Source organism: Anopheles aquasalis, chromosome Y (assembly GCF_943734665.1).
Source record: "Anopheles aquasalis chromosome Y, idAnoAquaMG_Q_19, whole genome shotgun sequence".
NCBI lineage: Eukaryota > Metazoa > Arthropoda > Insecta > Diptera > Culicidae > Anopheles > Anopheles aquasalis.
The window spans coordinates 4836422-4851853 of record NC_064879.1 but is presented as its reverse complement, the minus strand read 5'-3'; the positions used below and the strand labels follow the sequence as shown (position 1 = coordinate 4851853).

Below are 15432 nucleotides of genomic sequence, written 5' to 3'. Positions count from 1 at the left end.
GCGCTCGCGACCGGAATGTGCACTAGCTAGCCTGGCTAGTGCTACTAGCGGCTTCCTCGCGCCGCGGCACCTCCGGTGCGCGGTGCTCTGTCAGTAATGGAAAATTAACACCCCAATGGGAAGGGGAAGGGAAGGGAGGAAGTGGGAACCCTAAAGTGCTCGAAGGTAAAGGCGGCCGTAACCGATACAGCCGGTCGGCCGAAGGCGTAATCGATACCCAGCCCCAAGGGCTGGCGCAGAGACACAGAGAGAGAGAGAGAGAGAGAGAGAGAGAGAGAGAGAGAGAGAGAGAGAGAGAGAGAGAGGACCCAGCCAGGTGTGGGCAGTTCTGTGGGTTCTTTGAAGCGCTTCGACATGTCATTAGGTATAATAGGCAATCACACAAACGACGAGGGCAATGAGAGAGAGAGAGAGAGGGAGAGAGAGAGAGAGAGAGAGAGAGAGAGAGAGAGAGAGAAACGAGTACCGGGGAGTCCTTCCACGTCACTGCTTTACTGACCGCAATGGAACATGGTCCACATGGGTTGTTTGAATGAAGCCCCCAATCCCCCCCCCCCCCCCCCCTTTCGGTTGTCGCCATTCGAGTGCTACAGCTGTAAAGTGAAATAACTTAACAATTGATACAAAAGTTCCTGAGTTTCTTACGCCTGCGGGAAGTATCTTTGCTTTCCATCAAATAACAAACTACTGTTGCAAGTGTTCCAAGTTCTTCGGGCATGTTTTACAGCAAGGTAACATCTTCTCCATCTTCTACTACTTCTTCTACTTCTGCTTCTTTAAAACAGAAAAATGGCTCGCGTGTGTCCCAGTGTACTGTGAGTACCAACCGAGTGTAACAGGGCCCAAAAAATAAGGCTTTACCTCAAAAGGGAATCCTTACAATGTCGTCACTACTTTATGAAAGGTGAAACCACGGCACGGCTTGGGCGCACGTACACACGCATCTTTTCGTATTCGTTTTTGAGCGCAGCCATGTCAGAAGCCCCGTGGTCGCCATATGCATTCGGTAGGCCTCCGCCCTGGGCTCGATCGCGCAAACTGCGCTACTGCGCGCCACTGCGGCCCACCGGAAGTACCCAAATGTGCCGCACTGACGAATGCACACCGGGCTCAGGAGAGGTCACTGACAGGGGTTCCAGTTGCAAGATGTGATTGTGATTTAAATGCACCCGCAAGGTGTTTGGTGCGTAAATTCGATCATATGTGTTTGTGTATGTGGCGCGCACTTTCAATAGGGAGTCCAGATGCGACTCAACTGACAGAACTGACTTGAGCTGATCTGATTTAGGGTTTTTTTTTGTTTTAATTTCTATGACTAACGGGTGCGGCAAAAATAAAAACTGAAACACATTTAAAACGGCATATCCTTTTTTATTTTTGTTTGAATTTTTTCTTGAGTGAAAGCAAAAACTGTCGAGAATTTCATAAACTTTCACAATCAGTTTAGTATTTGACGGCATGTTACTTTTAGGATGAATTATGGTCTTGAGACCCCGTAGAAGAAACCATCGCTCGTTGCCCGCAGGGTGCTTTGTGGCATTTTTGGCTCATTCTTGGAGAAGCGTTTGCATAAGCTGTTCAAAACTATGTCATTTTTTAGGTCTAACCTTGCCCTTCAAAATGCCGCAAACGGAGAAGTCCTGCGCTTTTTACTTCCATAGATATTGACAGCCAATGAGACATCGAAATGAAGTGTGGAACGTTCTTTTTACGCCAATCTCTTGTCTCGGTTGCTTTGAGAGAAGACACAGAGTCCTTTCGGATTCTTCAGGGCTTTCACATGAATTGTTTGCATTTCTAGGACCTGCAGTGAACCTTTTAATAGCTTTGACACATGCATTTGTTGATTTATCTCGGATCCACCGAACAAAATTACGCGAAGAATGCGAATAATGGCATGTAAGGCATCTCAATCATCCATAATCATCCCGGTTTGTGCGTCCTGATCGCCAACTACAGGTATAAATTATCACCTCTCGGGCAACTAAAACCGATCTTTTATTTTTAGTTCACAAACTGCTGGATAACGAATGGTTTCTTATTGAAGAAGGACAAATTCGGAATTTCAGCACAACGCTTTGGTTCTATCGAGTCGCATTTTTATTTCATAAGCTGTGAGGCCATGCCCAGTTTAGAATTGGAAAGGCCTTTATGTAATGCTCATATGCAAGTATTGGTTGGATAAAATTCATTCATCTACATCATTTTGAGTGATGCTGCTTCGTGAAATTATTCAATTGGCTTCATAACATTTTGAACATTTTTTTTTCGATGCTGCCGTCTTTTGCGGTCGACTTCCAGGGTGTCTAGCAACTCTACCAGTATCACAGTAACTAATTACGGTCCGAGATCCAAATGATTAATTCACATTTAAATGCTCATCCAATCTAACCATAGCTACTTGTGGTTTTGCTACCAAATAAAAATAAATAAAATTTACACCATTGAATTCCATCACGAATAACTTTTTTCTGACAATATCCCACTAAAATGCTTTTATAAGCTTACAAACAACAGAATGGGCTATCACTGGCAAATAATCTACCAGGTGTCAGGCGAGTGGTTTAGAAATGGCAGCAGTTTGAACTTTGTTGCTGCCTTTTTTTTTTGCCTCACTGCCTGTAGCTGGAGAAACTGCATCAACGGGCTTGACACCTTGAGAAGATGGTAAAAATTCGTGGAACAACGAGTACTACATGTAACTGATTCGATTGACTTTCTTTTAAATTCAAACAAAACCCGTTACTAGGCTAGCAAACAACTCCGAAGACCGAAACGCAACACACAAAAAGGGGAAGATCACCGAAAGCAATGCGCCTCCACCGAACGAACTACTCGCGGCACGGGCACGGGCACGGGGATTGAATTATGCTCTCGCTGTCGCAGTGGGCACTGACAGCTGCCCGCTGTCACAAAATCTGGGAATCGAAATTCTCTTTTTTAGATTTCTTTTTTTCTTCCTTCATGTTGCCATCTTGTCAAACCCCGTTTCCCTCGCGTTATCCCCGTGGGGAGGCATAGACACGAACAAAACGAAACGAACGAACACCCAGCGGACCCGAACGCCGCGTTCGAACGTGGTGCCTGGTGGGTGCCTTTCCGAATCAGTTAATTGGCCAACCCGACTCGGGGACGACGACCAGCGCGCTGGCCGAGAGAGAGAGAGAGAGAGAGAGAGAGAGAGAGAGAGAGAGAGAGAGAGGGAGAGAAAGAGAGTGTGTTATAGCCACAGCTGTCACCTGGACGACCGAGCAGCAGCGGACGCGGTCGAGTCGAGTTTTTCGTCGCGGTCCGTGTTGTGTAGTAGGCCGTTCTCTCGGCGGCCCATCGCGCCATCGCGCCATCATCATCTTCAGCAGCATCATCAAGGTTTTTTTTTTGTGGTTTTTTTTTTGTTGTTTTTTGTTTTTGGCCGGTTGGTTCGTTCGTAACGCATCCTTTCGTTTGCTTCGTCCCGTTTTCCACAGTTGCTCGTGTGTGCATTAGTTGTTGTTTTTTTTATTATTGGCTGCCCTTTTTTTTTTGTTATTGTTGTTGTTGGTTCGCATTTTCCGCTGCGTTACCCGTCGTCGTCGTCGTCGTTGTCGTCGTTGTCGTTGTGTGTTGTGGTTCAGTTGTCTGTGCGTGCGCGCGCGCGCCCGCAACCTCTCGTGTGTAGTGTGTAGCGCACGATTGTTGTTGCTCGATCGAGTGCGTGTTAACCGTGAGCTAGGTGAGTGTTTTGTTTGTTAGTGCGTGTGCATGGGTGCGTGCGTGCGTGCGTGCGTGCGCGAGGTTCGCAAAAGCAGTATGCGGTACGATCGCTCCTCGCGGTTTCTCGTCATCATCATCGCTATGCTCTGCGTTGTGCGCTTGGCTCATGGTTACGATCCCGTCCTTGATCGCGTGCGTGCGTGCGTGCGTACATGTGTATCGTTCCCGTCACCGTTGATCCCCTGTGTGGGGCAGTACGAGTCAGAAGGGAAAGCCAAACACGATAGCCTCGGTCGAGCCTCGCTTCCCTTCTCTCTCTCGCTCTCTTGGCGTACCTTGGCGCACATAGCTCGACAGCGCAGCGTAAGCCTCCTTAAAGGCCAGCGCTCTGCGGTCTGCCCTGGTCCGTTGGTGGTGGTGGTGGTGGTGGTGGTAAGAGCCTCCATTTGCCGCGCACGCAGAGCTCTCGCTACCTCGTTGCTGCGCGCTTTCTCGTTGCTGAGATGCTGAGGACGCCGACGCTGGAACGCTGCACGGCAGGGACGTGGCTCGAACAAAAAAAAAAAAAAACCAATTGCAACTGAACCCGTGCCACCGGTGCCGGATAATGCGCGCCGTTTGTTTATGTCACTGGCATTTTCCATAAGAGCCCGGGCCTCGATGGCACGGAGAGGGGCTGGCGCACCGTCTTCTGCTCGACCAGCGAATGATCTTGAGCGCGATGGCCCCCCCTTTTTTTTCTCTCTTGCTCGCTCGCTCGCTCGCTCACTGTCTGTCTTTTAGTTTTAGTCCTCCGGTCACTCGCTGGTTGCTTGCTTTCGCCATCGCACAAACAAGCACACATACGCGCGCGCGCGCGCGCGCATACATGACACGCAGCGAATGAAAGCAGCGATGATGCGACGACGACGACGACGACGACGACGACGATGGTGTCCATGCCGTTGCCGATACCTGCCGCTGTACCTGCGTCTACGTGTGTGTGTCGGTGTATATGTGGCGATCACCTCCTCATCCCGCTGTCACCCCCCCAAACCGAACGCTGACGATCGACGTTTCGTTTCCACGATGTCGTCGTTACCGTCGTCGCTCCATCGTCGCTGGTTCCCGTTTGGTGACGCGGACGGGCAGCCTTGCACAGGGAGAAAGAGAGAGAGAGAGAGAGAGAGAGAGAGAGCGAGAGAGAGAGAGAATGCGGAGCCGCAGTGCGTGGGTTGGAAATGTCTTCCCCTCTGTACACTCTCACCTTGTTTTGTTCTGTCTTCCCCGGTGCTGTTTTTTTTTTTGCACTGCCTCCCTCGCCAGGATCGCAAGTAACATAAAACACGCAAAAAGCAGCAACAACCACAAAAAACTAAACAAAAAAAAAAAAACACGAGCAGCGCGCGCAGTACAGAAGCCGCAGAAGGCCGTGTCTCTTTGGAGGCCCCGTCGTCTCGTCGTCCTCCCCAAACCTTCCTTTTTTGTTTTCTGTGCTTTGCTTTGCTTTGCTGTGCTGTGCTGTGCTGTGGTGAATGTCAAGGAGGAGCCTGGCCGCCCTTTTTTGGGACGCATTTGTTTTTGTTGTGCACCTTTTTGTGTTTTGTTTTTTTTTTGGGGGCCACACACTCTCTAGGGAGAGCACAATGGAGGCCGCCACACGGGAGTGCGAACGAGAGAGAGAGAGAGTGAGAGACTGCAAAGAGAGAGAGAGAGAGAGAGCGATGGCGGTGCATATCGCTACTACCCTCTGGCCAATGTTGTTGTCGCTTATCAATTACTATCAATTACTGCGATGGCGGAAATTGCCCGGGAAAGGGGAAGGGGTGGAAGGCGTGGATAGAACGAGGGGTGTGGTTTGTTTCATCGTTTCATCGGCTTTTTTAATGCCCGCTCTATTAGCGGTGTGATATGGAATGCATGGATGGTCAACCGGCACCACCAACCGGCGAGCCGGCGATAAGCGATGTAGCATTCCCATGTACGCTGCCGCGCTCGAATGATGATGTAATCGGGGCCAAGGGTTTGGGGGGAGGGGGACCCACTTGTTGATCCGGTGCATCCACCCTGGTTCCGGTTACAAAGCCTCCCTCTCCCTGCAGCATTCCCTCACCATCAGCTCATCGCCAGCAAAACGGTGGTGACGGGTGAGCCAGGATGCATCGGCATGGCATGCCGATCAGCCCTTTAACAACTCCATCGCCCGAACACTGAGTCATCCTTTTCCTTCCGTGAGTGTGACACACAGGGCCCCAGGTCTCACTGTCCATCTTCCATCTTGCCCGCCCCCAGGTGGTCGGCGGAGGTGGAGTCCGCGGTTCAGCACATTGTACGTCGATGTTCCATAAATAGAAACCACTCCACAAAGTGCGCCGAAGGGGTGTGCATTGGTTGGCGACCGAGTTTGTGGCCGAGTTGTGCCAGGCCAGGCCAGGCCAGCAGCGAGGAGACAGCTGAAGGACATCATCTTGATAGCAAGCTCCGCGGATTCGCCGCCGCGAGAGCAAGATGATGATGGAATGCTCCATTCACCCCCCTCCCCCCCCTGAGCGTCCTGTCGCGCACCATCCTTACGGGGGTTTGGATCCTCGGTGCGTTGTTGGTGTTTTTTTTGGGGGGGGGGGGGGGGGGGGGTTGTGGCGCACACCGTTCGCGCACCTGATGCGCTTCAGAATGCTGGCGCTGTTTGTGTGGTTATGGGAGAAAGAGAGAGAGAGAGAGAGAGAGGGGGAGCGTGGTGGTGGGCTATTTAAAAATTAACACCTCACACCTCCGACCGGAGCAGCAGGTAGTAGTAAAATCTCTGAACAAGCAGCGCTGCTCGCCAAAAAAAAACAAAAAAAAAACAAAAAAAATGCGGACTCCGCTTCGGTTTTCGATACAACCAGCGCAGGGCGAGCGCATCCTCCTACGCGCGCGTCTCGGTGTGTGGGCGTGTGTCTGTTTGACCAGGGTGACCAGATATGCCATCCCCCCCCCCCCCCCCCCCCGGCCGGTGGGACGTGAGACGACTGCCTTTTTTTGGTTTTGTCGCTGTTGACTCCCCAGTGGCCCAGAAGGACCCCGGCTTAGGGCAGGTCATTCGGAAATGGCGATGAAAAGTGTCCTGTTTTTTTTTGTTTGTTGGGTTGTTTTTCTTGTGTTTGAGCAATTTTCGGCCAAAAATTGGCGGACAATGTTTTGCGTTCGCGCGATCTCGCGAAACAGGCTTTGGTGATGTTTTTGCGAGGTCGCTATGTGGCTATTCAACTAACTATTGTTCGATCTATCTATGTAACTATCTATTCTACTGTGTATCGATAAATAAGAGGATTTACCAATTTTTTTTTTAAATTCCTGTTTTGTTCCTCCAAATCAATTTCGTCGCCTTTACAGGAATGCCTCCTCCCTGCCCTCTCCGATCCATTGCACTTGTGCAGACGGATTTTCCTGTTTTGGATACACGTGAAAAAGTCGACTTTCAGGGAAGACTTCGGTATTTTCGGGCCAAATAATGGCCCATTTTTGACGATTTTTTGTGACGCAACCATTCCATTTTATTTTTTCAAATAAATGGCATATTAAGCTACAATTTTTGAAGAATATTTAGTATTGTTTTGAGCAACATTCATTGAAAACATAATCCATGGCATCCAATTTTGGTTGGCATGTCGTCGCAAAGGTACTTTTTTCCGGTGCCCATCGTAGCGACATGACGGGTCATCTGAAAATTACAAATCGATACTCGTTAGGAAGATTATAAGCGTATCTAGGTAGCCTCGTTGAGTTTTTGTTGATATTCTAATTTTTCGATTTTTCACAGATTTTTGAAGTTGAAAAAGCGATGCTTTTTGCGATTCTGCCATAAAAAACGAACTTTACAGATTTGTTAAATAAAAAGTATCAATAACTTTAATGATATCTCGACGGGGCTACCTGGAAAATAGTGTACAGATTATGCATTAAAAATTTCAAATCGATCGGTGCAGTAGTTTTTACGGTACCGACTTTGAAAACGTTGGTTTTTGGGAAACGCTCTTCAAAGTAGCGGGCTGCATGGATCATTGTATGAAAGGCGAATTTTGAAAAATCTGTATCTTTGTCAGTTTTGCTTCGATTGAACCAACATTTTAACACAATGTTCTTGAAAGGATCTGCATTCAGGGAAAAAAGTAAAAAATAAGGGTCGCCAAAAAAAATACCAAAGTCCCCCCTTAAGGATAGTCTTCAGCTCCTTCTTCGCAGCGGCTTCAATCGGCTCGTCTTCTACACGTTCCTGACCATCCTGGAAGTTTTTTAACCACTTGTAAACATTTTTGTTTAACTTAAAATTGTTATCAAAGGCTTTCTGCATCATTTTTTTTTATCTAAATTTTATGCCAAATTCTTTGCTCCAAAAATTTCGTCATAGTGCAAATCGACGAATGCACTTTTAGTATCTCGCCAAAAAAAAATCATTTCTCAAAAACTAATCATTATTTTGATGTGTAACTTCGTCATGGGCGCCAATCACAGTACTGACAACCTACAAAAAATACGAAATTAAAAAAAAAAATCATCAGCATTCAATCCATAAATGTTCCAAGGCGCACGGTAGCGACACTATCTTTGTGCAAACACCCGCGGACGCTATCTAGTAACAAAACAAACGAACGAGACATTCCGGTACTAGAACTCTTCACGGCTTTACGGCTGCCGCGCAAAGCTCACTAAACATCGCCGAACGAACGCCGTGAAGGTGTTTTGCACACGGCTGGTTTTGTGTGGCAAAAACTCTTTCTGAGCTGAGCGACAAAGCAAAACATCGAACCGAGCAGTTTCGTTGGCCGATGGTCACTCTATCCGGCGGGCACCCCGGGCTGAACAGTTGGCTGGACGGCAGTACCTGGTGCCACTTGCTCTCTTTCTCTCTCACTCACTGTCTCCCCCTTTCTCTCCCCCATTTCTCTCCGTTGGTTTCGGCTTCGCGAATAAAGAAATGATTTATCTTTAGCCAATGCAATGACACACGGTCTCTCCCTGCTACCCCGTCCACTTTCCCTGCTACTTCCTCTTTTTGTGCCCGCCCGCCCGCCCGCCATCCGCCCTACTCTGACGTCATCACATCATCACGACAGCAGCGCCTGGTACCTGCCCCCCCCCTTCCCTTTCGCATGTTGCTGATGCCCAAAGAGTGTCCATCGACCGCGCGGACAGCCAGAGCATCATCATCATCATCATCATCGTCATCATCCCCCCACAATCACATCACCGGGTTTTTGTGTGTATTTGTGTGAGAGAAAGAGAGAGAGAGAGAGAGAGAGGGGAAAGCATGCATGGCGCTGCCAGCCAACCAGGTTGGAGTGTACCGGGCCAATGAGGAGCCCCGCACGCTACAGAGGGACACATGTAGCATCTTCGACTCTGGTCCAGCAAAGAGCCAGACAGGACGGGAGGGGGGGTCAGAGATAGGAGGCTACAGTTTCCCCCTTCTGCCACGCATGATTTTGCTCCGGTGCGGTGCGTGCGTCCTTGACTGTGTGTGCGTAACAGTACATGGAGGGAGAGGGAGGGTGGGGGGGGGGGGGGCGACTACTTGCCCGCCATCACCGCCATATGCAAATGCGCGCGTGCGCGCACCCATCTGTGTATGTGTTTGTTTCGTTGATTGGTGTGATTGTTATTTTTCTTCTTCATATTATATTCTTCATCTTTTCTCATTCGTTTCTCTCTCTCTCTCTCTCTCTCTCTCTCTCTCTCTCTCTCTCTCCCTGTGCACTGATTGATCTCGGCCTTGTGTACCGCTCCTGTCTGCGCCTGGCTGATGCTGCTGGATGGATGGTTGACTGGTTGGCTGACCGACACCGGTATTCCTCGCCAGCAGACGCAGTGACCGCGTACCACGGTGTGTTTTGTGGCAAAAGAAAACCACACGCTCTCAGTAGTGGAACGGCAGTAACCAGTGACCGAGCTTGGCACCGAGCAGCAAAACCAGTACGACCCCCGGACCACGGCCGGCCGGAGACGAGACACTCTACTACTTGCTTGCGTGCTTGCTTGCGTGCCAGTGTGCGTGTGTTTGTTTCGTATTACCGCCGTCGTCCGCCGTCGGCAGAAAAGTGCACCGCCAAGTGTTCCCTCTATCCAAGTGTGCATCCAAAGGGGGGGTTAACGTACGTACGTCCTTTTATTTTGTGCCGGTGGCTCGATTCCTCCCGGAATAACAGCAGCAGAAGCAGAAGCAGCAGTAGCAGCGAGCAAGCAGTGATAGTTGCCGTTTGTCAACACACGAGCACACTCCACGATCAACCCATCTTTGGCATCTCTCAACCTAGCCAATCAAACAGTGCCTAAACGAAGGCGTTCCGAAGGCCGCCACCTCTGCAATCAGCGTATCTTGCTGCTGCGTGTGCTGTGGGGAGTGGAAGAAGAAAACAGCCCTTCGGTTTCCGTGTTGGAGCAGGTGCAGGTGCAGGGAAAAGCCCTCACCATAACCGCGCTTTCCAGGAGGGGTGAGTAAGGTGCAACGCGCACCGCCATCATGACTGACATGCCGGTTTTAGACCCACTTTTAGACGGATGTCGGTGCCCCCCCCCCCCCCGAACCCCGGAGCCCGGATCGAAGATCGGAAAGGATCCCCGGTGCATCCCCACGGTGAAACGTCCCACGCCATCGAGGCCGAGCCAATGGAAGTCCGCCAACGTTTTGTCGGCCGGCCTAGAACAATATTTGCTCTAGCACCTAGGCTTCGGCTGGGAAAGGGTGCTGGCCAGCGGCCAGCGGTCGCGGCTCAAGTCCAATCCGACCGTTCAATTTGGGCGGGTGTAGTTTGCGAACTCAAAAGAGAAAAAAAAAACAACACAACAAGCACTTTGAAAAGGAACGGTCCAGTCCGTGGTTTGCTGCAACACGTACAGTGCTGCAGCTCGCTGGCTTGTACCAGGTGTTATAACCTTAAAACTGCTGTTTGCTTATAGATGGGGGCAAGGGGCAAATTTTTTTTCCGATTTTTTGTGTTAATTCAACACCTGTTTACATAAATCAGTCCACATCATAAGTGATACCACACAGCAGCATATATATATTTTTTCTTGCTCAAATCATGTCTAGTTTTGTGCCTGACGAAAGAGCTTTCGCGGGGAGCTCCATTTTTGTCCGTTAATTTGGAAAAATCGACGATCGAATCACGTAAAATGCTTATTGAGGCCTGTGGTGGACAATGTGGTATTGGAAACCGCTTGCAAAGATAAGTTAAATCGGTCCAAAGATGCCCATTTTGACTTGAGTTACAAGAAGCGTAAAAATCCACTCAAAAAAAGATTAGGACCATGAATTGCAAGTTGGATGAGAATCATACGTAACCGTAAGAAAATACTTGCTCAGTAGTTAGGAATTACTTACCCAGCCATTTCCATACGCTTACGTGCCTTGGAAACGTTCAAACTGCTGGAAAATGAATTGAAGATGGAGCGACGCCAAAACAGATGCGAATTGTTGCTTGCTAGGCAAACAAGAATGTTGTTCCGGATTCTTGTGGTGCCTTTCGATGAAAAGTGAATACGTTTTGAGCATCTTGAACGTAAAAAAATCGTTAATAGATCCCCGCTAACCCTCATTTTCTACCACAAAACCATCAAATCGCTTTGAGCGCAAGCCAATGCTGTGTACTTGGTGCGATCAGATGGCTGTCGTCTGTTAGGGCACCAGCCGATAATCAAAGTATAATGTGCTTTGCGTGAAACAAGGCCGATTTAGGATCAAAAACATGAGAGGTTGATATTCCAGCCCGACAACGCCCCTTCGAACTCGTTAAAAATAGCTCAACGCTATTTAAATTCAATAAACTGAGCGATTCTGCCTCCCCCCGCTAATTAACTGGACCTGGACCATTCCAAATATAACCAATTTTCGACGATCGGTCACGCGCTGGCCGAGCAGCGACATCGATTTGTATGAAGATATCAGAAAATGACATGACGGACGACGGTTTTGTGTCGCTAAATGAAGAATGCTTTTGGCATGGTAAACACAAATTGGCCAAACGATAGGACAAATGTATAGCTAGCAAGGAAAAGTACTTGGATTAATTTAGTTTTTGGTTGTCTATATATTTTTAAATGTGTGTTTTCATCGACAAAAAAAAACAGCAGTTTCAAGGTTATACACCTGGTAAATTAGCGTTCTGTTCCCGGTGTGCTGGTTGTGTTGTGTGTGTGTGTGTGTGTGTGTGTGTGTGTGTTGGGTTTTCCAATCACTTTCATCGTCATTAATGCACTTTTATATTGTTTCTTTTGTTATTTTTAGATTACAACCGAGCGACCGAGCTCCACGGCGTGGGGGCAGATCTAGTGCGGTGGCCCGGAGCGAGCACCAAAAATCCACGGACCCACCGCTAGTAGCTCGAACTAGCTCCCTTCCCATGCACATGCAGCAGCACTAGGGACCGGCGGCGGCGGTGGTGCGAAATGGTGCAATATGTTGCTAGTAGCCCATCAGGCCGCGCAGTAGGCGCTGGCCACCGGATCACGAGCGACCGAGACGCCTCGTAATCGCTCCCGCTCGCTTCGTCAGTCGTTTATTTTTTGCCCGAGCGTTGGTGGGCCACGAGTGAAAGGGGATGGCCGACAGAGAAGGTTCCGGACCGGCGACGTTGACGGGGGTGGACGGTGGTAGTGGCGCCAGTGGATCACTGCCGATGATGCCGATGATCGGGCTGGTGTCGGCGCGCGGCCACACCACCACCACCACCACCACCACCACCACCACCACCACCACCATGGTGCATCCACATCCGACCCCGATCCGCGCACCCGGACCTCCCCCGTTTCATGTGCAATCAGCGATGGCGATGGTGCATCCGTACGCTGGTGGTGGCCTCCAGCAGCCAGCTTGTGCACCGTCACAATTCACGCACCACGCAACAGGAACTTCGTTTTCCACCACGGGCGCCATGCAACAGCGGAATCAGGTGCGTGGGCGTCAGGGTGTTTTTGGCCGATACGGCAATTGTGACGGCGCTGGGTTTTTGTTTTTGGGTCCGTTTCATTCCAGATGAGCCCAATAACAACAACGGTTGGTGTTGTGAGTGGACCGCGGATCGTGATACTGCACCGGCACAACGGGGATTTCGGGTTCACGTTGCGCCACTTCATCGTCTATCCGCCGGATTCGGTTACGGTAGGGCATTTTTTTTCCCCCGGTTCGTTTTTCCACTCTCACTCCCCGCTCACCTTGCTCCTCGTCTGTTGCTCATTGCAGGAATCCTCCACCAGCACGATACCGGGCGTCGGGATACTGAACTTTGTGCATCCCATGGACACGGTGTTCGTGAAGAAGGTACACCCGAACACGCCGGCACACCTGGCCGGGCTGCAGGAGGGCGATCGGTTGCTGGCGGTGAACGGGGTGCCCGTCACCTCGATACCGTACTCGCAGGTGGTCGCGACGATACAGCAAACACCGAAAACGCTCACCCTCCAGGTGGTGCCAAAGAACTTTGACATCCTGCAAACGGTACGTCATCCCGGTCACGCGAGGCCACGGATGAGACTCGGAGGGTGTTTAACGGGGAAGGGGGGACTTTGGTATTTATTTTTTTTTGTTTTGTGACACATGTTTTTAACATTTTTTTTTTCCCTGAACGCTGATCCTTGCAAGAGTATTGTGTAAAAGTTTTGGATCAGTCGAAGAAAAACTGACAAAGATACAGAATTTTGAAAATCCCCGTTTCATGCAAGGCTTTGAAGAGCGTTTCCCAAAAAGCAACGTTTTCAAAATCGGTGCCCATCCGGTACCGTAAAAACTACTGGGCCGATCGAACTGAAATTTTTAACACATAATCTGTACACTCTTTGCCAGGTAGTCGCGTCGAGATATCATTAAAATTGTTGATACTTTTTTCTAAACAAATCTTTAAAAATCGTGCTTTTGGGCAGAATCGCAAAAAGCATCACTTTTTCAACTTCAAAAATCTGTCAAAAATCGAAAAATTGGAATATCATAAAAAATAATAATATCTCTCCGGGACTACACAGATAAACTTATAATCTTTCTAACGAATATCCATATTCCATGTTTCTGATGACTCATCACGTAGCTACGATGGGCACCAGGAAAAGTATCTTTTGTAAGTAAGACACGACTGCCTAAATTTGATGGCATGGATTCATTTTTCAATGAATGTGGCTCAAAACCATACCAAATATTCTTCAAAAGTGGTAGATTATTATGTCATTTACTTGAAAAAATACAGTTGAATGGTTACGTCACAAAAAATCGTTAAGAAACGGGCCTTTTTTTTTGGCCCGAAAATACCAAAGTCCCCCCTTAACAAACAACAACAAACAGACAGACAGTGATCCACAACATTTCGTTCGTTCGCTCTTCGCGAACAGTTTTTCAGCGAAACGGCCCACAACCCGGAAACGAATCAGCGACGACCACAGCCCCAGCAGGTTTACGCACCGAGGGTGATGCACCCGAAGCTGAAGGGCCAACCGCCGGTGCTGACGGTGGCCGGCGTCCAGGAGAAACAGGAATCACTGTACAGTGCGCTGCAGGAGATCGTGACCGTCAACCCACTGGATAGCAACAACAGCAGCAGCAGCAGCAGCAGCAACAGCAAGCATCCAATTTATGCCGAGGTACCAAGGGTACTGGCGAGCGGCAACCAAGCACCGCACCAGGTTACTCAGTTGACGGTGAAGGCGGCCAGCGGGCCACACACAGCCCAGGCACCGTCACCATCCAGCGTGGAAAGCGCCGAAACGCAGCATCAGTATTTGTCCAAGCAGTATCAGAGTTTGCAGCAGCAGCAGCAGCAGCAGCAGCAGCAGCAGCAACACGAGCAGCCCGAGTACGCCAGCGCGAAAGAGACGAGCGCCAGCTATGTGGCGCTCGGTGACGGGGACAGTGCCATCATGTCCCGGTTGCGCAAAAGCCTTGAGCAGAAGGAAGAGTTTCTGCGCCGTCCCGTACCAACGGTACCGGTCACGTCCGAGCCCGATGCCCGTCCGCGATCCACGACCGGGCGTGGAGTGGCCGGGGAGGAGTCGGCTACCGGTGCTACCACGACCGGTGGTGCGTCAGCATCCCGCCCCAGCGTACCACCGAAACCGACCGGGGGCGATGTGCAGCAGCGCGAGTTTTACGGCCGTCCGAATCGTTTACAGAAATCCGTCTGGCCACCGACGGCAGCACATCCGACGGTCACCACCAGCACCCGGTCGGTTGTGTTAGGTACAACGCCACCGCTACCATCACCACCATCAACCGGAACGACAGCAGCAGCAGCAGCAGTAGCGACGAAACCTTTCCCTACTCCAACCGGCACACAGCCAACGCACGCCTCCAATCTGTCCGTCATTCGGGAGCTCTTCTTTACCGGTGGTGGTGGTGGTGGTGGTGTAGAAGTGCGGGGAGCGGGAACAACGGCCACGGTGCCGAACGGGGCCCGTCTACCAGTGGAACGCCATTCGGAACCGCTGCACTTGACCATACCGTCCGAGCAGCAGCAGCAGCAGCAGCTGTTGTTGGATGAGATGAGCGTGCCCGCGTCGTTGGCGGGCGGCGTTGGCGCCGCTGCCGGTGCTGGTGCGCTGCCCCTGTCCGCGCACAGTCTGCACGCCGTCTCCGAGAAGGCGAAACTGTTCGAATCCGGTCGCCCACTGTCACCGGAAGGGATCGATCGGATGGATCTGTACAAGAGCGAACTGAGTCGGTAGGTTCTGGTCGTTTTTTTTTTTGGGTAGTTTTTTTTTTCTTTCTAGAAGATTCTTTCGATGGATTATAAAGTTTATCCA

The 15432-nt window shown here is 50.1% G+C and overlaps 1 protein-coding gene across 5 annotated transcripts in view; it reads left to right on the top strand.

Annotated features, from left to right (window-relative positions):
* Positions 1-3207: 3207 nt before the first annotated feature.
* LOC126580022 (uncharacterized) overlaps positions 3208-15432 on the top strand; it is a 35254-nt gene continuing 23029 nt past the window's right edge. For 4 of the 5 annotated variants that reach the window (XM_050243857.1, XM_050243856.1, XM_050243855.1 and 1 more), the window contains exons 1-6: positions 3208-3369; positions 9515-10142; positions 11936-12599; positions 12683-12808; positions 12890-13144; positions 14026-15350. In XM_050243857.1, the coding sequence (XP_050099814.1) occupies positions 12249-12599; positions 12683-12808; positions 12890-13144; positions 14026-15350 (2057 nt within the window). In that variant the 5' untranslated portion in view covers positions 3208-3369; positions 9515-10142; positions 11936-12248. Of the gene's footprint in view, positions 3370-3488; positions 3713-9514; positions 10143-11935; positions 12600-12682; positions 12809-12889; positions 13145-14025; positions 15351-15432 lie in introns of those variants that run through there. The other variant, XM_050243854.1, reaches the window with a different exon arrangement.